The sequence below is a fragment of the Trachypithecus francoisi genome, unplaced genomic scaffold (genome assembly GCF_009764315.1).
Source record: "Trachypithecus francoisi isolate TF-2019V2 unplaced genomic scaffold, Tfra_2.0 Lachesis_group13, whole genome shotgun sequence".
Taxonomy (NCBI): Eukaryota; Metazoa; Chordata; class Mammalia; order Primates; family Cercopithecidae; genus Trachypithecus; species Trachypithecus francoisi.
The window spans coordinates 22,469,045-22,492,599 of record NW_022681458.1 but is presented as its reverse complement, the minus strand read 5'-3'; the positions used below and the strand labels follow the sequence as shown (position 1 = coordinate 22,492,599).

At 46.8% G+C, this 23,555-nt stretch overlaps 1 protein-coding gene across 9 annotated transcripts in view; it reads left to right on the top strand.

The window, feature by feature from the left end:
* The first annotated feature begins 9,979 nt into the window (after positions 1-9,979).
* PLCD4 (phospholipase C delta 4) overlaps positions 9,980-23,555 on the top strand; it is a 32,790-nt gene continuing 19,214 nt past the window's right edge. The window contains exons 1-4 of one of the 9 annotated variants that reach the window (XM_033230237.1): positions 9,980-11,225; positions 19,364-19,418; positions 19,555-19,713; positions 21,854-22,082. In XM_033230237.1, coding sequence (XP_033086128.1) covers positions 19,397-19,418; positions 19,555-19,713; positions 21,854-22,082 — 410 coding nt within the window. In that variant the 5' untranslated portion in view covers positions 9,980-11,225; positions 19,364-19,396. Of the gene's footprint in view, positions 11,226-11,261; positions 12,789-19,363; positions 19,419-19,554; positions 19,714-21,853; positions 22,105-23,555 lie in introns of those variants that run through there. The other 8 variants (XM_033230233.1, XM_033230234.1, XM_033230230.1 and 5 more) reach the window with 8 other exon arrangements.

Sequence of the window (23,555 nt, the reverse complement as noted above, 5' to 3'; positions counted from 1 at the left end):
AAGTTTTCAAAAAATTTAATACAATATTCTCTGACCACAGTGGGAGTAAGCTAGGAAAAAGAACTAGAAAGTCCCTAGCTGTTTGAAACTTAGGCAGTATAATTCTAAATAACCCGTGGGTCAAGAAAATCGCAAAGGAAACTAGAAAAATATATATGTTTTTGTTTTTAAGGAGGAGTCTCTCTTAACCCAGGCTGGAGTGCAGTGGTGTGATCTCTGCTCACTGGAACCAAAGCCTCCTGGGTTCAAGTGATTGTCCTGCTTCAGTCTTCTAAGTAGTTGGGATTACAGGCACACGCCACCACACCCACCTAATTTTTTTATTTTCTTAGTAGAGACGGGGTTTCACCATGTGGGCCAGGCTGGTCTCCTGACTTCAAGTGATCTGCCCACCTTGGCCTCCAAAAATGCTGGGATTGCAGACATGAGCCACTGCGCCCAGCCGACCCCATCTTTTTAAATACATAAATAAAAGCTGAGTGTGGTGGTGCTCTCCTGTACTCCCAGCTCTTGGAAGGCTGAGGCAAGAGGATTGCTTGAGCCCAGGAGTTGGAGGGTGCCGTCAGTAAAAAAATACGTAACCTCAGCAGGGTGTGGTGGCTCACACCCATAATCCCAGCACTTTGGGAGGCTGAGATGGGTGGATTACTCAAAGCCAGGAGTTCAAGACCAGTCTGGCCAACATGTCAAAACCCCATCTCTACTAAAAATGCAAAAATTAGCCGGGCATGGTGGTGTACATCTGTAATCCCAGCTACTTGGAAGGCTGAGGATTAAGAATCGCTTGAACCCAGGAGACAGAGGTTTCTGTTAACCAAGATGGCACTGCTGCACTCCAGCCTGGGTGATAGAGTGAGACTCTGTCTAAGAAAAAGAAAAGAAATATATAACCTTAAATTCACACATTGCAAAAGAAGAAACACCAAAGCCAGTAATCTAATATAAAGTTCCAGAAAGGGGAAATAAATTCCAATTCACTTTTTTTTTTTTTTTTTTTTTTTTGAGACGGAGTCTCGCTCTGTCACCCAGGCTGGAGTGCAGTGGGGCGATCTCCACTCACTGCAAGCTCCACCTCCCAGGTTCACGCCATTCTTCTGCCTCAGCCTCCTGTGTAGCTACAGGCGCCCGGCCCCCATTCACTTTTGAAGCAGCATAACTGGTTAAGAACATTACAAGAAAGGAAAGCCAGGGACCAACCTCTCCCATGAATGTATATGTAAGATTCCCAGACATACTAGATCTATCAATATACGAAAATGATAATGCATTAGATCTAACGGGTTTATTGCAAAAATAGAAGAGTGATTCAAAATTTGAAAATCAATTGTGAGGCGTGATGGCTCACGCCTGTAATCCCAGCACTTTGGGAGGCCAAGATGGGTGGATCACTTGAGGCCAGGAGTTCGAGACCAGCCTGGCCAACATGGTGAAAACCTGTCTCTACTAAAAACACAAAAATTAGCCGAGTGTGGTCGTGCATGCCTGTAATTTCAGCTACTCGGGAGGTTGAGGCAGGAGAATCGCTTGAACCGGGGAGGCAGAGGTTACAGTGAGCTAAGATCATGCCAATGCATTCCAGCCTATGCAAGAGTGAGACTCTATCTAAAAAAAAAAAAAAAAAACAAAAATTCATACATCAACATAAAAGGAGAAAAGTCACACAATCATCTAGATAGATACAGACGAGGTCTACAGTCTGGGCACAGTGGCTCATGCCTGTAATCCCAACACTTTGGGAGGCCTAGGCGGGCAGATCACCTGAGGAGTTTGAGACCAGCCTGGCCAACATGGTGAAACCCCATCTCTACTAAAAATACAAAAATTAGCCAGGCGTGGTGGCGGGTGCCTGTAACCTCAGCTACTTGGATGGCTGAGTCAGGAGAATCGCTTGAACCTGGGAGGTGGAGGTTTCAGTGAGCCGAGATTGTGCCACTGCACTCTAGCCTGGGTGACAGAGTGAGACTCTGTCTCAAAAAAAAAAAGGGGGAGGGGGGGAAATCAACAAAAACTCTACAGTCAACCTCTCAATAAAATATTATATTCTTTATGAGACAAGGAATTAAACACATTTGTCAACTATCATACCTCCATTTATCAGTCAGTAAAAAAAAATTTTAAAGAAAAAAAAAATCTTGGTATTTGCTAACATGATTGTGTACGTAGATAATCTGAAATAACCTACAAACCCCTAAAAAGTAATAAGTGAGTCCGGGCGCAGTGGCTCACGTCTGTAATCCCCTTCCTTTGGGAGGCCGAGGCGGGCAGATCACGAGGTCAGGAGTTCAAGACCAGCCTGACCAACATGGTGAAATCCCATCTCTACTAAAAATACAAAAATTAGCCAGACATGGTGGCAAGCGCCTGTAATCCCAGCTACTCAGGGGGCTGAGGTAGGCTTGAACCCAGGAGGCGGAGGTTGCAGTAAGCTGAGATCACGCCACTGCACTCCAACCTGGGCAACACAGTGAGACTCCGTCTCAAAAATAATAATAATGATACTAATAAGTGAATTTAGCAAGGTCACAGACTATAAGGTCAATATACAAAAAAAAAAAAGTCAGTTATGGCCGTGCACGGTGGCTCATGCCTGTAATCCCAGCACTTTGGGAGGCCAAGGTGGGAGGATCACAAGGTCAGGAGTTCAAGACCAGCCTGGCCAAAATAGTGAAAGCCTGCTGGGCGCAGTGGCTCACGCCTATAATCCCAGCACTTCGGGAGGCCGAGGCGGGCGGATCACAAGGTCAGAAGATCGAGACCATCCTGGCTAACACGGTGAAACCTCGTCCCTACTAAAAATACAAAAATTAGCCAGGTGTGGTGGCAGGCGCCTGTAGTCCCAGCTACTGGGGAGGCTGAGGCAGGAGAATGGTGTGAACCTGGGAGGTGGAGGTTTCAGTGAGCCGAGATTGTGCCACTGCACTCTAGCCTGGTGACAGAGTGAGACTCTGTCTCAAAAAAAAAAAGGGGGAGGGGGGGAATCAACAAAAACTCTACAGTCAACCTCTCAATAAAATATTATATTCTTTATGAGACAAGGAATTAAACACATTTGTCAACTATCATACCTCCATTTATCAGTCAGTAAAAAAAAATTTTAAAGAAAAAAAAAATCTTGGTATTTGCTAACATGATTGTGTACGTAGATAATCTGAAATAACCTACAAACCCCTAAAAAGTAATAAGTGAGTCCGGGCGCAGTGGCTCACGTCTGTAATCCCCTTCCTTTGGGAGGCCGAGGCGGGCAGATCACGAGGTCAGGAGTTCAAGACCAGCCTGACCAACATGGTGAAATCCCATCTCTACTAAAAATACAAAAATTAGCCAGACATGGTGGCAAGCGCCTGTAATCCCAGCTACTCAGGGGGCTGAGGTAGGCTTGAACCCAGGAGGCGGAGGTTGCAGTAAGCTGAGATCACGCCACTGCACTCCAACCTGGGCAACACAGTGAGACTCCGTCTCAAAAATAATAATAATGATACTAATAAGTGAATTTAGCAAGGTCACAGACTATAAGGTCAATATACAAAAAAAAAAAAGTCAGTTATGGCCGTGCACGGTGGCTCATGCCTGTAATCCCAGCACTTTGGGAGGCCAAGGTGGGAGGATCACAAGGTCAGGAGTTCAAGACCAGCCTGGCCAAAATAGTGAAAGCCTGCTGGGCGCAGTGGCTCACGCCTATAATCCCAGCACTTCGGGAGGCCGAGGCGGGCGGATCACAAGGTCAGAAGATCGAGACCATCCTGGCTAACACGGTGAAACCTCGTCCCTACTAAAAATACAAAAAATTAGCCAGGTGTGGTGGCAGGCGCCTGTAGTCCCAGCTACTGGGGAGGCTGAGGCAGGAGAATGGTGTGAACCTGGGAGGTGGAGCTTGCAGTGAGCGGAGATTGCACCACCGCATTCCGGCCTGGGCAGAGCGAGACTCCGTGTCAAAAAAAAAAAAAAAAAAGTGAAATCCCATCTCTACCAAAAATACAAAAATTAACTGGGCGTGGTGGCATGTGCCTGTAGTCCTAGCTACTTGGGAGGCTGAGGCAGAAGAATCGCTTGAACCCCGGAGGTGGAGGTTGCAGTGAGCCGAGATCTCGCCACTGCACTCCAGCTTGGGCAACAGAGTGTGACTTTGTCTCAAAAAAAAGTCAATTATATGTTTTTATACACAACAATAAATAGAAAGTAAAATTTTAAAAATAGTTTATAAAGCATAAGAAATCAAGTAGCTAGAAATAGATATATCAAAGGGTATGCAGAAACTTTTACATTGAAAACAATGAAGCATTCTGGAGAGAAATTAAAAAGCTATATAATTGAAGGAATATATCATATCCATGGATTGGAAAATAATATTAAAAATACTATGAGGATGCCAATTCTCTCAAATTGATCTGCTTGTTAAATTCAGTTCTTTTTTTTTTTTTTTTTTTTTTTTTTTGAGACGGAGTCTCGCTCTGTCGCCTGGGCTGGAGTGCAGTGGCCGGATCTCAGCTCACTGCAAGCTCCGCCTCCCGGGTTTACGCCATTCTCCTGCCTCAGCCTCCTGAGTAGCTGTGACTACAGGCGCCCGCCACCTCGCCTGGCTAGTTTTTTTTTTTTTTTTGTATTTTTTAGTAGAGACGGGGTTTCACAGTGTTAGCCAGGATGGTCTCGATCTCCTGACCTTGTGATCCGCCCGTCTCGGCCTCCCAAAGTGCTGGGATTACAGGCTTGAGCTACCGCGCCCGGCCTGTTAAATTCAGTTCTAAGTGAAATCCCAGCAGGTTTATTTTTCTGAAAATTAGTAAGCTGATTCTAAAATTTTGCCAGAAGAGCCAAGGCAATTTTTTTTTTTTTTTTGGAGACAGGGTCTGTGTCACCCATGCTGGAGTGCAGTAGGGTGATCATGGCTCACTGCAGCCTCAAACTCCTGAACTCAAGCAACCCTTTCACCTCAGTCTCCCAAGTAGCTGGGACTACAGGTGTGCACCACCACACCCAGCTAATATTTTTATTTTTATTTTTTAAAATTTATTATGTATGTATTTATTTATTTAGAGACGGAGTCTTGCTCTGTTGCCCAGGCTGGAGTGTAGTGGCGTGATCTCGGCTCACTGCAACCTCTACCTCCCAGGTTCAAGAATTCTCTGCCTCAGCCTCCCGAGTAGCTGGGATTACAGGTGTCCGCCACTATCCCTGGCTAATTTTTTGGTTGTATTTTTAGTAGAGTTGGGATTTCACCATCTTGGCCAGGCTGGTCTTGAACTCCTGACCTTCTAATCTACCCACCTTGGCCTCCCAAAGTGCTGGGATTATAGGTGTGAGCCACTGCGTCCGGCCATATTTTTGTTTTTTGTAGAGACAAAATCTTACTGTGTGCCTCAGGCTGGTCTCAAACTCCTGGGCTCCCAAAGTGCTGCCATTATAGGTGTGAGCCACTGTGTGCGGCCAAGGCAATCTTAAGAACAAAATTGGAGTTCTAACTTTCTTTCTTTTTTGTTTTTTCTTTTTTGAGAGTCTTGCTCTGTCACACAGGCTGGATTGCAGTGGCATGATCTCAGCTCACTGCAACCTCTGCCTCCCGAGTTCAAGCAATTCTTTTTTTTTTTTTTTTTTTTTTTGAGGCCAAGTTTTGCTCTTGTTGCCTAGGCTGGAGTGCAATGGTATGATCTTGGCTAACCACAACCTCTGCCTCCTGGGTTCAAGCGATTCTCCAGCCTCAGCCTCCTGAGTAGCTGGGATTACAGGCATGCGCCACTACTCCCAGCTAATTTTGTATTTTTAGTAGAGATGGGGTTTCTCCATGTTGGCCAGGCTGGTCTCAAACTCCTGACCTTGTGACCCACTTTGGCCTCCAAAAGTACTGGGATTACAGGCGTGAACCACCACGCCCAGCCTCAAGCAATTCTTGTGCTTCAGCCTTCCGAGTAGCTGGGATTACAGGCATGTGCCACCACCCTCGGCTAATTTCTTTATTTTTTGTAGAGTTGGGGGTTTCACCATGTTGGCCTGGCTGGTCTCAAACTCCTGGCCTTACATGATCCGCCCACCTCATCCTCCCAAAGTGCTGGGATTACAGGCATGAGTGAGCCACCGCATACAGCCACCTTCCTTTAACTTTCAACCTTTTTTATTTTATTTTATTTTTATTTTATTTTATTTTTTGAGACAGAATCTCACTCTGTCACCCAGGCTTGAGTGCAGTAGCATGATCATGGCTCACTGCAGCCTCTAACTCCTGGGCTCAAGTGATCCTTCCACCTCAGTCTCCCACGTAGCTGGGACTAAAAGAGAGTGCTACCATGCCCAGCTATTGTTTACTTTATTGTAGAGCCAAGGTCTTGCTATGTTGCCCAGGCTAGAACTTTTTTTCTTTTTTCCTGAGACGGAGTTTCACTTTTGTTGCCCAGGCTGGAGTTTCACTTTTGTTGCCCAGGCTGGAGTGCAGTGGCGCGATCTCGGCTCACCGCAACCTCCGCCTCCCAGGTTCAAGCAATTCTCCTGCCTCAGCCTTCCGAGTAGCTGGGATTAGAGGCATGCGCCACCACGCCAAGCTACATTTTTATATTTTTTAGTAGAGACGGGGTTTCTCCATATTGGTCAGGCTGGTCTCAAACTCCCAACCTCAAGTGATCCGCCTTCCTCGACCTCCCAAAGTGCTGGATTTACAGGCGTGATCCACCGCGCCCGGCCTTTTCTTTTTTTTAGTAACACGTTTTTGTAGATGAGACTCTTTTTTTATTATTATTATTATACTTTAAGTTCTAGGGTACATGTGCACAACGTGCAGGTTTGTTACATATGTATATATGTGCCATGTTGGTGTGCTGAACCCATTAACTCATCATTTACATTAGGTATATCTCCTAATGCTATCCCTCCCCCCTCCCCCTGAGACTCTTTTTTATTTTAAAGGGGAAGTCTTGCTCTGTCACCCAGGCTGGAGTGCAGTGGCAGTGGCACAAACTTGGCTCACTGCAACCTCTGCCTCCTGTGTTCAAGTGATTCTCCTGCCTCAGCCTCCAGAGTAGCTGGCATTACAGGGATGCACCACGATGCCCGGCTGTTTTTTTATTTTCAGTAGATATGGGGTTTCACAATGCTGGCCAGGCTGGTCTTGAACTCCTGGCCTCAAGTGATCTGCCTGCCTTGGCCTCCCAAAGTGTTGGGATTACAGGCATGAGCCACCATGCCCGGCTTGTAGACATGACTTTTACCGATAGCACATACTTATATTTTGTTTTATGACCTTTTCTGAAAGTTTTGTCTCCTGGTGTAAAATACTATTTGTATTTTTTATTCTACTTTCCATCCTCTTTTTCTCTGGGTTTTTAAATACCACCTCATTGCCCACGCCCCATGCCAACTTAATGAATTGAATAGCAGAACTGGGACTCTGTTTTTAAATTTTGTTAGAATGGAGGAGTGGCTATATATATATATGGATATGGATATGGATATTTGTATATTCTCTGGTCTTTTGAAGTTATATATCCTAGCTTTTAATTCTACAAGTGATCTCATATTGATTTTTTTTTTTTTTTTTTGAGACACAATCTTGCTCTGTCACCCAGGCTGGAGTGCAATGGCGCCGTCTCAGCTCACTGCAACCTCCACCTCCCAGGTTCAGGCAATGCTCCTGCCTCAGTCTCCTGAGTAGCTGGGATTACAGGTGTGTACCACCATGCCTGGCTAATTTTTGTATTTTTAGTAGAGACGGGGTTTCACCATGTTGACCAGGCTGGTCTCAAACTCCTGACTTCAAGTGATAAACCTGCCTTGGGCTCCTGAAGTGCTGGGATTACAGGCATCGCGCCACTCCGTTTTTTTTTTTTTTTTTTTTTTGAGGCGGAGTCTCGCTCTGTCACCCGGACTGGAGTGCAGTGGCCGGATCTCAGCTCACTGCAAGCTCCGCCTCCCGGGTTCACACCATTCTCCTGCCTCAGCCTCCCGAGTAGCTGGGACTACAGGTGCCTGCCACCTCGCCCGGCTAGTTTTTGTATTTTTAGTAGAGACGGGGTTTCACCGTGTTAGCCAGGATGGTCTCGATCTCCTGACCTCGTGATCCGCCCGTCTCGGCCTCCCAAAGTGCTGGGATTACAGGCTTGAGCCACCGCGCCCGGCCTTTTTTTTTTTTTTTTTTTTTTTTGAGACAGAGTCTTGCTCTGTTGCCAGGCTGGAGTGCAGTGTTGCAATCTCAGCTCACTGCAACCTCTGCCTCCTGGGTTCAAGCAATTCTCCTGCCTCAGCCTCCTCCTGAGTAGCTGGGATTACAGGCGCATGCCATCATGCCTGACTAATTTTTATATATTTAGCTGAGATCAGGTTTCACCATGTTAGTCAGGCTGGTCTCTAACTCCTGACCTCATGATCTGCCCATCTTGGCCTCCCAAAGTTCTGGGATTACGGGCGTGAGCCACCGTGTCCGGCCTTAATTTTTTTTTTTTTTTAAGAGACAGTCTTGCTATGTTGCCCTGGCTGGTCTGAAACTCCTGGACTCAAGCAATCCTCCCACCTTGGCCTCCCAAAGTGCTGGAATTACAGGTGTGAGCCACTGTGCCTGGCCTTATATTGATGATTTTTAAATGAAATTTACTATTTTGAGTTGCGTTTTTGACCAGGAAGGAGTTGGGCTTTATTTCAGAAGTTTGAGTAGTTTGGTTGGATAATCTGGGGAACTGATGTCAGACTTTCCAGCCTGAGTGTCCTGACAAGCGGAGACATTTAATTGGGTGGCATCTGCTCTGGATGTCAGGAAGAAGGTCTAGGCAGGCCTGGGTGGCAGGGCGAGAGTACCATGTTTAGGTCTTCCTCTTTGCCAGCTACTGCTTCATTTCAGTTTAGGGCTTCCAGGCTTTTCCTGGGCATGGTTCCCAGAAAGTCCCTCTGCTGCTACTGCCCTGATTAGGTTTCTGGATCTGTTAATAATAGACAACAGTGGGGGAAGGGCCAGCCAAGATCACGGTGGAAATAGGAATAACCATACCAGATGGACATTTACTATGCCAGGGGCCCTGTCTGTCTGCTCCCTCCCTCTGTGTCATGAGCGTCCTGCAGTGGGCATGCCTTGGCACTCTGGAACCATACTAGCCTTGTGAAAATCTCCAAGTCCCTGCCCCAAAAATCAGAACATAGGGGCTGAAGAATACTGTTGTGTTCGTGAAAACATTGAAACAGAATATTTGAGATCTGGACTCTCCCAGAAAATCCACTATGAGTGATAACACCCCTCACAGATCACCCAGGAGGGAAGGAGGTTGGGCAGCATTAAGTTGATACAAATAGTGACTCAGAAAGATGATATATAATCTGGGGGTGTAGAAGAGGAGTGTGGACTGTGAAGGGAGGCTTGGAAAAATAAGCTGGCCATGTTGGGGAAGTAGAAATGGGAGAGCAAGACAAGCATGTAAAACGCCTCTATTAAGTCAAATCTGAAATCAACACAGTTTAAACTATGATGCCCCCCAATCTTCCTGTTCCCCATAAATGGCCTCCCTCTTAATGCTTCCCCTTTCTTCATACTACTACTCTTCTATCAAAACCTGCTCTCAGTAAAGAATATAAACAACCCGACCTAGGTATAAATTATTTAAAATCTACTTTGACCTTGAGATTGAATTTTTAAAAAATTATTTAAAATCGGCCAGGTGCAGTGGCTTACGCCTGTAATCCTAGCACTTTGGGAGGCCGAGGCAAGTGGATTGCCTGAGCTCAGGAGCTCGAGACCAGCCTGGACAACACGGTGAAACCCCATCTCTACTAAAATACAAAAAAAAAGTAGCCGGGGGTGGTGGTGTATGCCTGTAATCCCAGCTACTCGGGAGGCTGAGACAGGAGAATCGCTTGAACCTGGGAGGTGGAGTTTGCACTAAGCCGAGATCACGCCATTGCACTCCAGCCTGGGCAACAGCGAGACTCTTATCTCAAAAAAAAAAAAAAAAAGAAAGAAAAAATTAAAATAATTAAGCCTTCAAAAATTAACACAGATATATGATATTTTAAATGAGATCTTAAAAAATTTAAAAACATATAGAAAACTATATCAAAAGAATATATAGCTTAATAAATTATGAAGTGAAGACCCTTGTTAGCACTTAGAACTAGAAATACAGTTTAGCTAGCTATGCCAGAAGCCAGCTCTGTGTCCTATCTCATCACAATTCCTCCCCCTCCCAACAGTAACCACTATCCTGACTTTTATAGTAATCACTTAGGAGGATTTTATTTTAATGGGACTAAAAAATGTAACTATAATCACTAATGGTAAAATATTAGGCAGTTGAGGGATGCTTGTGGGAACCATGATAGGCAGCCAGACCTCAGCACACTTAAACCATTTCATACAGTTCCCCTCTGAGTCTATGCTTCATCTCTGCACACATCTTTATAAACATGCATGTATGTCCTGAAAGTGCTACCTCCATTCTGAGGGCTATGACCTATAACCTGGAGGTGCTGAACAAATGCTTATAGGAGGAATGAATGGATGTTAAAAAAAAAAAAAAAAAAAAAGAATTGTTTCACACATTCATCTATGCATTCTTTCAATATTTAATGAGTGCCTAAAATATACATGGATTCTAACCTCTCTGTCCCTCTACACTCTGTCATCATTCCTGTCCTCCCCTTCTCCTCATCTTCCTCTTTTTCCATCTTATTTCTTTCTTTCCCTGTGTGACAGAGCTAGAGTGAATGCCCTGCAGGCAGGATTCAGAGATACAGGGGCAGGCCAGTGGAAACACACTCTGGAAAGGAGCCAGATTAAATAAGGGCAAAGACAGCCGTATTACATGCGGGAACCAGAATGAAAAGCAGTGATTCACAGAGCACTGCAACTGAGGACACTCCCTTCACTTTGAGAGCTACTGCGGGATTGGGGTCAATGAGGGCTGGCATCAAGATGAAGGGTAGCCGGGCTCCTCCCTGAAGACGTGGTGCCCTTAATCCTTCTCTCCCCACCCCACCCCCACTACTCCCTCACATTGACCAGTGTCCTGGGCCTTTAAGAGTTGGATGGGCTGGACTGGAGAGAGCTCACACCTCTCCCCTTCTTACTGCTTCCCTCTGGCTATAACTCACCAGTCACAGCAGCCAGCTGCTGTAGAAGAGGGAGGAAACAAGCCAGTGCAAGGGGAGCAAAAGAGAAAAGGAGCCAGGCTGGGGCTTCCTGATCCCACAGCATCGCAGAGCTCGGGAAGCACAGCTCACAGACACAGGAAACACAGGACTGCTATTCTGCTTTCCTGCCCACGGTAAGGGTCTGGAAGCTCTGATTAGCCTCTGCTCCAAGCTATGTCTTCCCTGAGTCCCTGCCTCTGCCCTCTAGATGCTTATCCACCCTGGTTAAATTGTACCCTACACTCCTTTCCTCACCCCAACAGCTCTACAGGGCTCCCACCTCCTGGTTCTCTCTAGCTTATCCTCCTTGATCCTTACAGCCTTCCTCCTGGCTGTATCAGTCGCCCTTTATATGAGGTACCTCTTAGCTTATGCAGGGCCAGGAGTGCCAACCCTAGCCACTACTGAGGTGAGCCCCACCCCCAATAAGGGAAGAAAAAATTGGAGTAGCTAAGCTTTAGCATAGATTTATTAACAGATTGTTGAGGGTTGCAAAATAGGGATTGGCCAAGAACCGTGGGGAATCAGAGATCCCTGGTAATAGGGGGAGTTATGGAAGTCCCTTAGAAAGTTACCTAAGGAACTTGTTCTTTGCCTATTCAATGGGCCAGGCAGTTTCTTAGTGCACCAGAGTGCTATGTTGGTAAGAAAACCTACTTCTAGTTCTGCCTGTGCCATTAACTAGCTACGGGACCTGGAGCCACAACTTCCAGATCTGTGATAGGAGAGAGTTTAGGGTTTCCCAGACTTGCCTGTGTACCAAGTGTACCTGTTAAAAATAAATATATTATTGAGCCCCACCCTGGGAAACTCTGATCTGGCAGATTTTGGGGTAGGGCTAAGGAATCTCAATTTTAAGACATTCCAGAGGCTATTGATGTAGCTGGGAATGTCTGGATTAGATGTGTTATAAAAGAACCTTCAAGCTCCAACATTCTGTGACCTGTGACCAGAGCCATTTTGTGCTCTATATGAACCAGGTTAGGTATAATCCTTCTCAGAAGCAAGGGGGTGGACAAAATGATTATCTTTTTTCTTACCCCTCAGAGAGAGCTGAGACACCCTGAATCCCACTATAATCTCCTTGGTGCCATTGGTAACTCTGCCAAAGTATATCTCTAGGTGACATGAAGTCTCTTAGAAACTGAGGACCAAATCATGCTCTGCAGCTCTGGGCTACTTCCCACCTCATTTTGTGTCTCTATTTTCATATCTGTATTAGAGAGATATTTACTGTATCGTTGAAGATCTCCATATATGCGTCTAGGAGTTAATATTTAAGACCAACCTTTCTTATTCTCAGATGTCACCCTCTGTGTTTTTCCCAGTGCCCTGACTCCCAAACCCTTTGTTCCTTCTCTTCTCACTGCATCTGCATCAGCTGTGGGCATCCTTCCCATTCTACCGTTAGACACCAGAGGAAACAGCAAGACCTAGAACTCCTAGGTTCTAACTCACATTGTCTGGGCAGTTTGTTTGGTCAATCTCCTAGGATACAGAGAAAAGTGAGGCTGAGCAGAGGGACATGTATGCTACTGAGTTCTGAACCCACGTGTCCTCCCTTCTGGACCATAATCTCAAAGGAGATGAGAATCGGAGCCATTGGGAATTAGTGGAGTCAAAAGAGGGAACCAACTGGAAGAGGTGATGGGGAGAAGGGATGAGGAGAAGGAAGAAAAGAGGAGAGACTGACCTAGATGAGCAAATAGGAAGACAGAGAGAGGATTAGGAGAGAGAGTGAGGTGGGGATGGGGCTGGGCATAATGGCTCATGTCTGTAATCCCAGCACTTTGGGAAGCCCAGGCAGGAGGATTGCTTGAGGCCAGGAGTTTGAAACTAGGGCGACACAGGGAGACCCCATCTCCATACAAAACAAATAATAAATTTAACAAATTATTTTTATAGTGAAATGGGAAGAAAGGAAAAGGACCAGATCAGGCATGGGATGGGAAAAGGAAAGAAAATGAGATGAAAGAGGCTGGGCACGGTGGCTCACCCCTGTAACCCCAGCACTTGGGGAGGCTGAGACGGGTGGATCATCTGAGGTCAGGAGTTTGAGACCAGCCTGGCCAACATAGTGAAACCCCATCTCTACTAAAAATAAAAATATTAGCTGGGCGTGGCATCACACACCTGTAATCCCAGCTACTCGGGAGGCTGAGGCAGGAGAATCACTTGAACCCAGGAGGCAGAGGTTGTAGTAAGCCGATATCATGCCACTGCACTCCAGCCTGGGCAACAGAGTGACACTCCATCTCAAAAAAAAAATGAATAAATAGAAATAAAGAAAGAAAATGAGACCAAAGAAAACCAAGTCTATTCAGAGCACAGAGGGAACAGAAAATGATGGAGAGGAGAGACAAAATATCTATGTCCCTTATTGATTCCTAGCCTTGCTTCAACCTGCTTTCTAGAGAAGGCCCTTTCTTTTTTTTTTTTTTTTTTTTTGAGGTGGAGTCTCGCTCTGTCGCCCGGGCTGGAGTGCAGTGGCCGGATCTCAGCTCACTGCAAGCTCCGCCTCCCGGATTTACGCCATTCTCCTGCCTCAGCCTCCCGAGTAGCTGGGACTACAGGCGCCCGCCACCTCGCCCGGCTAGTTTTTGTATTTTTTTAGTAGAGACGAGGTTTCACCGTGTCAGCCAGGATGGTCTCGATCTGACCTCGTGATCCGCCCGTCTCGGCCTCCCAAAGTGCTGGGATTACAGGCTTGAGCCACCGCGCCCGGCCGAGAAGGCCCTTTCTAAGAGCAGAGTCATTGTGAGATCCTTGAGCTGGTTGTATGGAGACCTCTGTTCTTTTTTTTTTTTCTCCTGCCCAAGACCGAGTTTTACTTTTGTTGCCCAGGCTGGAGTGCAATGGTGCCATCTCAGCTCACTGCAACCTCCGCCTCCCGGGTCAAGCAATTCTCCTACCTCAGCCTCCCAAGTAGCTAGGATTATAGGTGTGCACCACTACTCCTAGCTAATTTTTGTATTTTTTTTTTTTTTTTGAGACGGAGTCTCGCTCTGTTGCCCAGGCTAGAGTGCAGTGGCCCGATCTCCACTCACTGCAAGCTCCGCCTCCCGGGTTCACACCATTCTCCTGCCTCATACTCCCAAGTAACCAGGACTATAGGCGCCTGCCACCGCGCCCAGCTAATTTTTGTATTTTTAGTAGAGCGGGGTTTCACCCTGTTAGCCAGGGTGGTCTCGATCTCCCGACCTCGTGATCTGCCCGTCTCAGCCTCCCAAAGTGCTGGGATTACAGGCGTGAGCCATGGCACCCGGCCTAATTTTTGTATTTTTAGTAGAGATGGGGTTTCACCATGTTGGTCAGGCTGGTCTTGAACTCCTGGCCTTAACGTGATCTGCCCACCTCGGCCTCCCAAAGTGCTGGGATTACAGATGTGAGCCACCGTGCCCAGCCAGAGACGTTGGTTCTAATTCCAGTTCTGTCACTCACTAAATGAGTCTGGCACTAATTATTTTTAGTTCACCTAACCTTTCTAGTCCTCAGGCTCCTTTTCTATAAAATGAAGTCCAGCTCTGACCCTCTATGGCTCCCTGATTTGAAACTGGCCCTCTTATGACCACATGTCAGTCATGTGAATACAGGTTTAAAATAGTGATTCATGAATGGGGAAGGATTGGAAGAACAAGGCCAAGCTTTGGGGTTAGAAGAATTGGACAAAGGAGGAAAAAATAATTTTCTAAGGCAGGTTTGAGTGGAGGAAGTCTCCAAAGTAAGAGTGTTCAGGCACTTGGGCTCTGTTCTCAGACTTCCCATGTTTCAGGACATCATTGTGAGGCTCCTGGACACAGGCATAAGGGAAGGAAATTCCATCTTCTTGCAGTCCCAAAGTTCACCGCATCCTAGAGTCCCTATGTCCCAGAGGTGGGAGCTAAAATTCAGAGAGGAGATAAGCCAGGATATTGGCAAAAGAGGTTAGACTTCAGCCCCAGGCCAATTCACTCTCCTAGAGTCTGAGAACCTAAGAAATTTTTGTTGTTGTTGTTGTTTTTGAGACAGAGCCTCACTCCGTCGCCCAGGCTAGAGTATAGTGGTACAATCTCAGCTCACTGTAACCTCCGCCTCCAGGGTTCAAGTGATTCTCCTGCCTCAGCCTCATGAGTAGCTGGGATTAGAAGTGTGCACCACCATGGCTGGCTAGTTTTTGTATTTTTAGTTGAGACGGGATTTCACTATGTTGGTGAGGCTGGTCTCAAACTCCTGACCTCAAGTGATCCACCCGCCTCAGCCTCCCAAAATGCTGGGATTACAGGCGTGAGCCACTGCACCCCTGCTGGACCTAAGAAATTTAAGAGAAGTCTGTTACTTTCTTTTCTTTTTTCTTTTCTTTCTTTTTTTTTTTTTTTGAGACGGAGTCTCGCTCTGTTGCCAGACTAGAGTGCAGTGGCGCGATTTTGGCTCACTTCCTTCTACATCTGCCTCCCAGATTCAAGTGATTCTCCTGCCTCAGCCTCCCTAGTAGCTACCATACCTAGCTAATTTTTGTATTTTTAGTAGAGACAGGGTTTCACCATGTTGGCCAGATGGTCTCAATCTCTTGACCTCATGATCCACCCGCCTCAGCCTACCAAAGTGCTGGGATTACAGGCATGAGCCACCTCCTCCGGCCAGATCTGTTACTTTCTACTTCAGTCTTCACATAGCTTCCGTAAGCCTCAGATTCCAAACTCTGTCCCCACTCAGAAAAGCAGAGATGATTTTCTGGCTCTCAGGAAACGCTTTGGGTCCCTTCGTCCAATCAGAGGTTTCTTCTGGTCTCCTTCGGGCACACACATTCATCCTAAGCCAGCAAAATCTTTTCTTCCTGAAATTGTTTCCTGACAGACTTCTTCTGAACCTTCCCCTCTCACTCTGGATACCTGTACATTACCACACATTTAGAAAGGTTTCTCTAGGCAGGGCGCAGTGACTCATGCCTATAACAGCACTTGGGGAAGCCAAGGTGGGCGGATCACCTGAGATCAGGAGTTGGAGACCAGCCTGGCCAACATGGCAAAACTCCGTCTCTACTCAAAATACAAAAATTAGCCAGGCATGGTGGCACACACCTGTAACCCCAGCTACTCAGGAAGCTGAGGCAGGAGAATTGCTTGAACCTGGGAGGTGGAGGTTGCAGTGAGCTGAGATGGTGCCATTGCACTCCGGCCTGGCAACAGAGCAAGACTCTGTCTCAAAAAAAAAAAAAAAGAAAGTCTTCTCCAGGTCTTGTGCTCAGGGAAGCTGTATTTTCAGTGACCCCCCACATTCTCCCTGAAGGCTTAGTCACCACTAGGTGACTTTATAGGGTCTTCCCACAAAAGAGAGTAGGGCACTAATAGACTGTGTGACCTCAGGCAAGTCACATCACATTTCTGGACTTCTGCTTTTTCATCTGTAAAATATAGGGAGTTGAACTAACTGCATGATGTTTTTTTTTTTGTTTTTTTTTTGTTTTTTTGAGACGGAGTCTCGCTCTGTCACCCAGGCTGGACTGCAGTGGCCGGATCTCAGCTCACTGTAAGCTCCACCTCCCGGGTTTTTTACGCCATTCTCCTGCCTCAGCCTCCCGAGTAGCTGGGACTACAGGCGCCCGCCACCTCACCCGGCTAGTTTTTTGTATTTTTTAGTAGAGACGGGGTTTCACCGTGTTAGCCAGGATGGTCTCGATCTCCTGACCTTGTGATCCGCCCGTCTTGGCCTCCCAAAGTGCTGGGATTACAGGCTTGAGCCACTGCGCCCGGCACTGCATGATGTTTTAATGGAACACTAACTGAATGATTGCTTTACCAATTTTTAAAGTTCTTTTAAGATGTGCACCACTGTCAAAATTTTAAACTTTTAAATTAAGGAACATGGCCAGGCAAGGTGGCTCATGTATGTCATTCCAGCACTTTGGGAGGTCAAGGCGGGCAGATCACCTGAGGTCAGGTGTTTGAGACCAACCTGGCCAACATGGTGAAACCCCATCTCTATTAAAAATATAAAAAATTAGCTGGGTGTGGTGAGGGGCACCTGTAATCCCAGCTACTTAGGAGGCTGAGGCAGGAGAGTAGCTTGAACCCAGGAGGTGGAGGTTGCAATGAGCCAAGATTGTGCCATTACACTCCAGCCTGGGCAATAAGAGCAAAACTCTGTCTCAAAAAAAAGAAAAAAGAAAAAAAAAGGAACATAACATTTTTCAGGTAGTGATACCCTTTTTAAAAAAGGAAACACACAACATATTTCTATTCAAATGTAGGTTATTTGCTTACACAAAAGCATAGAGCTTTACATTTTATGAGATTTGTCAGTTTCAGCATGACCTGGTCAGGAGTTTTGGTTTTTTGTTTTTGTTTTTTTTGAGACAGTCTTGCTCTGTCGCCCAGGCTGGAGCTCCGTGGTGTAATCTCAGCTCACTGCAGCCTCAACCTCCTGGGCTCAAGCGAGCCTCCCACCTCAGCCTCCCAAGTAGCTGGGACCACAGGTGTACACCACCACACTTGGCTAATTTTTTAAAATTCTTTGTAGAGATGGAGGTCTCACTATGTTGCCCACGCTGGTCTTGAACTCCTGGGCCCAAGCAATCCTCCCTCTTCAACCTCTCAAAGTGCTGGGATTACAGCCTGAGCCACTGTGCCCAACCAAGAATTGAGTATTTCTATAGGGGCATAGCTAGAATCAGCATGGCCACATACCAAATTTTTAGTCCTTTTCAAGGGAAGTTTGTTGTCAGCTACTAGGACAACTTAACCAGGTCCTATATTTCACAGCATATATATATATATATATATATATTTTTTTTTTTTTGAGACAGAGTCTTGCTCTGTCACCCAGGCTGGAGTGCAGTGGCGCGATCTCGGCTCACTGCAACCTCCACCTCCCAGGTTCAAGCAATTCTCCTGCCTCAGCTTCCCGAGTACCTGGGACTACAGGTGCCCGCCACCACACCTGCCTAATTTTTTGTACTTTTAGTGGAGACGGGGTTTCACTGTGTTAGCCAGGATGGTCTCGATCTCCTGACCTTGTGATCCACCCGCCTCGGCCTCCCAAAGTGCTGGGATTACAGGCATGAGCCACCACACCCGGCCCTAACTTTTTTTTCCTTCTTTTTATTGAGACGGAGTCTCGCTGTGTCACCCAGGCTGGAGTGCATGGCATGATCTTGGCTCACTGCTAACCTCTGCCACCCGGGTTCAAGCAATTCTCCTGCCTCAGCTTCCCGAGTACCTGGGACTACAGGTGCCCGCCACCACACCTGCCTAATTTTTTGTACTTTTAGTGGAGACGGGGTTTCACTGTGTTAGCCAGGATGGTCTCGATCTCCTGACCTTGTGATCCACCCGCCTCGGCCTCCCAAAGTGCTGGGATTACAGGCATGAGCCACCGCACCTGGCCGACAGCATATATCTTAAAAGAGGTAACCTTTTTTGGTAGGTAGAGAAAATTTGAAAATGTAGTTCTGAGACTTGTATACTTTATTTGGTCCATTAAAACTGTGAGAATAACTGTAAAGAAAAAGTATAAAATATGCTTTACCATGTGAAGGTAGAAGAAGACAACTAAGTATTGTCAAAGAGAAAAAAGAAAGTCTGGCCAGGTGCAGTGGCTCACACCTGTAATCCCAGCACTTTAGGAGGCCGAGGTGGGCAGATCATGAGGTCAGGAGATCGAGACCATCCTGGCTAACATGGTGAAACCCCGTCTCTACTAAAAGTACAAAAAATTAGCCAGGCGTGGCGGCACATGCCTATAGTCCCAGCTAATCGGGAGACCGAGGCAGATCGCACCACTGCACTCCAGCCTGGGCAACAGAGCGACACTCCGTCTCAAAAAAAAAAAAAAGAAAGTCTGCGCTAGTCGCCTCAGGAGCTGGAGAGTCTACGTGGGAGCATAGAGAGGGCTCCCAGAATAGGGAAGCTGAAGGATTCTACCTGGAAATAAGAAGGCTACGGTGTGAAGAGATTCTAGTTTCTGAAAGGGACATCCAACAAGATGTTAGTTCCTAATAATGAGAGGGTGGGGAGTGAGCAAAATGTGGCACTAGTAGACTGTGGGTTATTGGGTAGGAAGGGGGTGCTTGGTGGACTCTTTGGTTTAGCCTTCTCTGAAGATAGCCATGGGAAATAGCGGAGGCTCTGGGATCAGACATATCTTGATTTAAATTCTGATCCTTATGTGATTTGAGGCAGGTTTCTAGACCTATCTAAAGTCTCAGAGTCACTAAACTCAAAATCAGAAGCAAAAATCAGCTACAGACTATCTTTAAGATTCACCCAGAGCCCTTTGCTCTTCCTTTCTCCTTTAGGTGATCTGGTGCCAGCCGGTGAAACAGTAGGTGATGGCGTCCCTGCTGCAAGACCGTGAGTGTCCCTGCAGGGGAAGAGGGCTTAGCATATAGCTCAGGGAAGGGAAGGAGGCTGGACCCCTGTTCGAGAGCTTTCCCTGGGCCTGCTACCCTCTCTGCTGGCTATCTAACCCCTGCTTTTCCTGACCTAGGGCTGACCACTGATCAGGACTTGCTGCTGATGCAGGAAGGCATGCCGATGCGCAAGGTGAGGTCCAAAAGCTGGAAGAAGCTAAGATACTTCAGACTTCAGGATGACGGCATGACAGTCTGGCATGCACGGCAGGCCAGGGGCAGTGCCAAGCCCAGCTGTGAGTGACCTGGATAGTGGGGGGTGGATACATGGGTGGATAGAGTCCTGAGGAGCCTGGCAGGGGAGGGACCAAAGTTCTACGATAGTGTGCGTTTGTGCTGTCCTAATTGTGGCTATATCTGAGCCTGTAAAAAGAGATCATAACACTACTTGCCTCATAAGGCTGTAATGAGGATTAAATTAGTTATTGTATATAAAAGGCTCAGGAGAGTACTGGAACATAGTAAAACATAATATATCATTGGTTACATCTTGTTATTATTATAATAAGACCATCATCTTGGGCATCAGCCTGCCTGAATTAAAGCCCTAGCTCTGCCACTTTCTGCATAGCTGTGGAAAATCAAGTAGTTAAGCTATGGCTGGGCCTGGTGGCTCAATGCCTGTAATCCCAGCAATTTGGGAGGTCGAGGCAGGGGGACTGCTTGAGACCAGAAGTTCAAGACCAGCCTGGATAACATAGGGAGATCCTGTCTCTATAAAAAATAAAAATAGGCCGGGCGCGGTGGCTCAAGCCTGTAATCCCAGCACTTTGGGAGGCCGAGACGGGCGGATCACAAGATCAGGAGTTCGAGACCATCCTGGCGACCACGGTGAAACCCTATCTCTACTAAAAAAATACAAAAAAGCTAGCCGGGCGAAGTGGCTGGCGCCTGTAGTCCCAGCTACTCGGGAGGCTGAGGCAGGAGAATGGCGTAAACCCGGGAGGCGGAGCTTGCAGTGAGCTGAGATCCGGCCACTGCACTCCAGCCCGGGCAACAGAGCGAGACTCCGTCTCAAAAAAAATAATAATAAATAAATAAAAATAAAAAATTAGCCGGGTGTGGTGCTGTACGCCTGTGGTCTCAGCTATTTGGGAGGCTAAGATGGCAGGATCACTTGAGCCCAGGAGGTTGAGACTGCAGTGAGCTGTGATCACACCACTGCACTCCACCTGGGTGAGTGAGACCCTGTCTCTAAAAAAATACATATATACATACATACATACATCCATACATCAAGCTTCAGTTTCCTCATCTGTAAAATGGGGATTAAACAGTATCTGCTTAGTAGGTTACAAGGACTCAGTTAGTTAACATGTAAAACACTTAGCATGCGATGTAAAACCAGAATGCATTTAATAAATGTTAGCCATCATGATAAATATTTTTAAATACAAAATTGCAGCCAGGTGTAGTGGATCATGCCTGTAATCCCAGCACTTTGGGAGGCCGAGGCAGGCAGGTCACTTGAGGTCAGGAGTTTGAGACCAGCCTGGCCAACATGGTGAAACCCCATCTCTACTAAAAATACAAAAATTAGCCGGGCTTGGTGGCGGGCACCTGTAGTCCCAGCTACTCGGAAGGCTGAGGGCGGAGAATCGCTTGAACTCAGGAGGCAGAGGTTACAGTGAGCCTAGATTGTGCCATTGCACTCCAGCCTGGGTGACGAGCAAAACTTGGTCTCAAAAAACAAAATAAAACAAAAAACAAAACAAAGCAGTGTGTACTTATTGGCCAAACTCTTTATGATAACAGGAAATAATTTGATCACAGGACACATCTAAGAGAGTCTGTTTTAGAGACAAATTGCTCACAATCCGTACCACCCCCAGCTGAGGTAAGAGGGTGAAAGAATTTCTCCCGTTCCCTCGTAGACATCTGGAAAGAGGAAGCCCTTAAACCTGGAATGGGAGAACTGGACTTAGGGATATAATGCTTTAGTATAACTGCTTCTGCCTTTCAAATGTATTTCCATTTGTCATCCCCACCAGTCCTCCTGTGATCACCATTGGGGCTGCCTATGGAAAGGGACTATCCATTATATCAGATGAGGACACTGAGGAGTTAAGTCATTTTGGTTTGTGTCATACTGCCAGCTTGTGGCTGGAAGCCATGTCTTGCCACTCGCAGCACAGGCCCTTTGCCATGCTGCCTTTGAAAACATATGGACTCCTGAATCCCTGGTGATTCATATGGACTCCTGAATCCCTGGGGTCTGCATCTCTCTTCCCGTAATGCTTTTTGGGATTCAGTCTGCAGAGGCTGGGGTTCTTTTCTATGGTGTCATGGAGAAGGGGGTGCTGGTCCTTCACTCTTAGCCCCTGCTATTTGTTGGACTCCCTTCCTCAATGCCTCCACCTGCTTCTTCTCTGGCAGTCTCAATCTCTGATGTGGAGACAATACGTAATGGCCATGATTCCGAGTTGCTGCGTAGCCTGACAGAGGAGCTTCCCCTGGAGCAGGGCTTCACCGTTGTCTTCCACGGCCGCCGCTCCAACCTGGACCTGGTGGCCAACAGTGTTGAGGAGGCCCAGATATGGATGCGAGGGCTCCACCTGTTGGTGGATCTTGTCACCAGCATGGACCATCAGGAGCGCCTGGACCAGTATCGGCAGGATGGAGTCAGGGTGGGTGAGGGATCACTCTATCCCTGAAGGAGCCAGATGCAACAGGTTTAGGAAAAGTGAGAAGGGGTGCACAGCTAGGGAGGCCCAAGTGTCTAGATAGTATGGGCAGGGACAGCTCAGGTCAATGTGAGACAGAATACTGAGGGAGGAATGGATGCTAGGGATGACACAGCCAGGCATGAATCAGGAACCCCAGGATTGGAGGAAGAGGCAGTGAGAGGCAGAGGAGCAAACAAGATGCTTCTCCTAAGAGCTGCACAGAAGATCCCAGTGGCATTAACCAGTATATAGGTGGGAAGCAACCCCTTAGAAGGCTCAGTGACACAGACTCACTCCAAGTTTCCTGGATTGTTTACCATTTCATTCATTTATTCATTCACGATCTATTAAGCAGAACATATCAGGCACTATGCCAGACTGTAGGGGTCTGTAGAGGTGGGGTTTCACCACATTGTCCAGGCTGGTGTCAAACTCCTGGCCTCAGGTGATCCACCAGCCTCAGCTTCTCAAAGTGCTTGGATTAATTACAGGTGTGAGCTACTGCACCTGGCCACACCTGGCTAATTTAATTTTTTAAAGTTTATTTTATGGGTCAGGTGCAATGGCTCACACCTGTAATCCCAGCACTTTGGGAGGCTGAGGTGGGCGAATCATGTGAGCCCAGGAGTTAGAGACTAGCCTGAGCAATGTGGCAAAATCCCATCTCTACAAAACAAAACAAAAAATTAGCCAGGTGGATTACATGCCTGTATCTCAGCTGCTTGGGAAGCTGAGGTGGGAGGATTGCTTGAGCCTAGGCTCAAATATATATATATATATATATATTTTTTTTTTTTTTTTTTTTCGTGACAGAGTCTTGCTCTGTCACCCAGGCTGGAGTGCAGTGGCACAATCTGGGCTCACTGCAACCGCCTCCCAGGTTCCAGTGATTCTCCTGCCTCAGCCTCCTGAGTAGCTGGGACTACAGGCACATGCCACCACATCCAGATAATTTTTGTATTTTTTTGTAGAGACGGGGTTTCACCATCTTGGCCAGGCTGTCTCAAACTCTGGACCTCGTGATCAACCCACCTCGGCCTCCCAAAGTGCTGGGATTACCGGCATGAGCCACCACGCCTGGCCATGGGTACAAAGATTAATGAGATTCACATACTGCTTCAGTTAGTGAAGAGGATGGAATTGTGTAAATACTTTTCTGTTTGGCTGGGCACAATGGCTCACGCCTGTAATCCCAACACTTTGGGAGGCCAAGGCAGGGAGATCACTTGAGGCAGGCAGATCACTATGTTGCCCAACCTAGGCAACATAGGGAAGACTGCATCTTTACAAAAAATTAAAAAGTTAACTGGAAGACTATACTTTCAGGGATAATTTATATTGTTCATTACTAGAGAAGTTTCCCTGAATGTGTAGAGCACCATAAAATAAGTTTTTTAATTTGAAACAGGGTC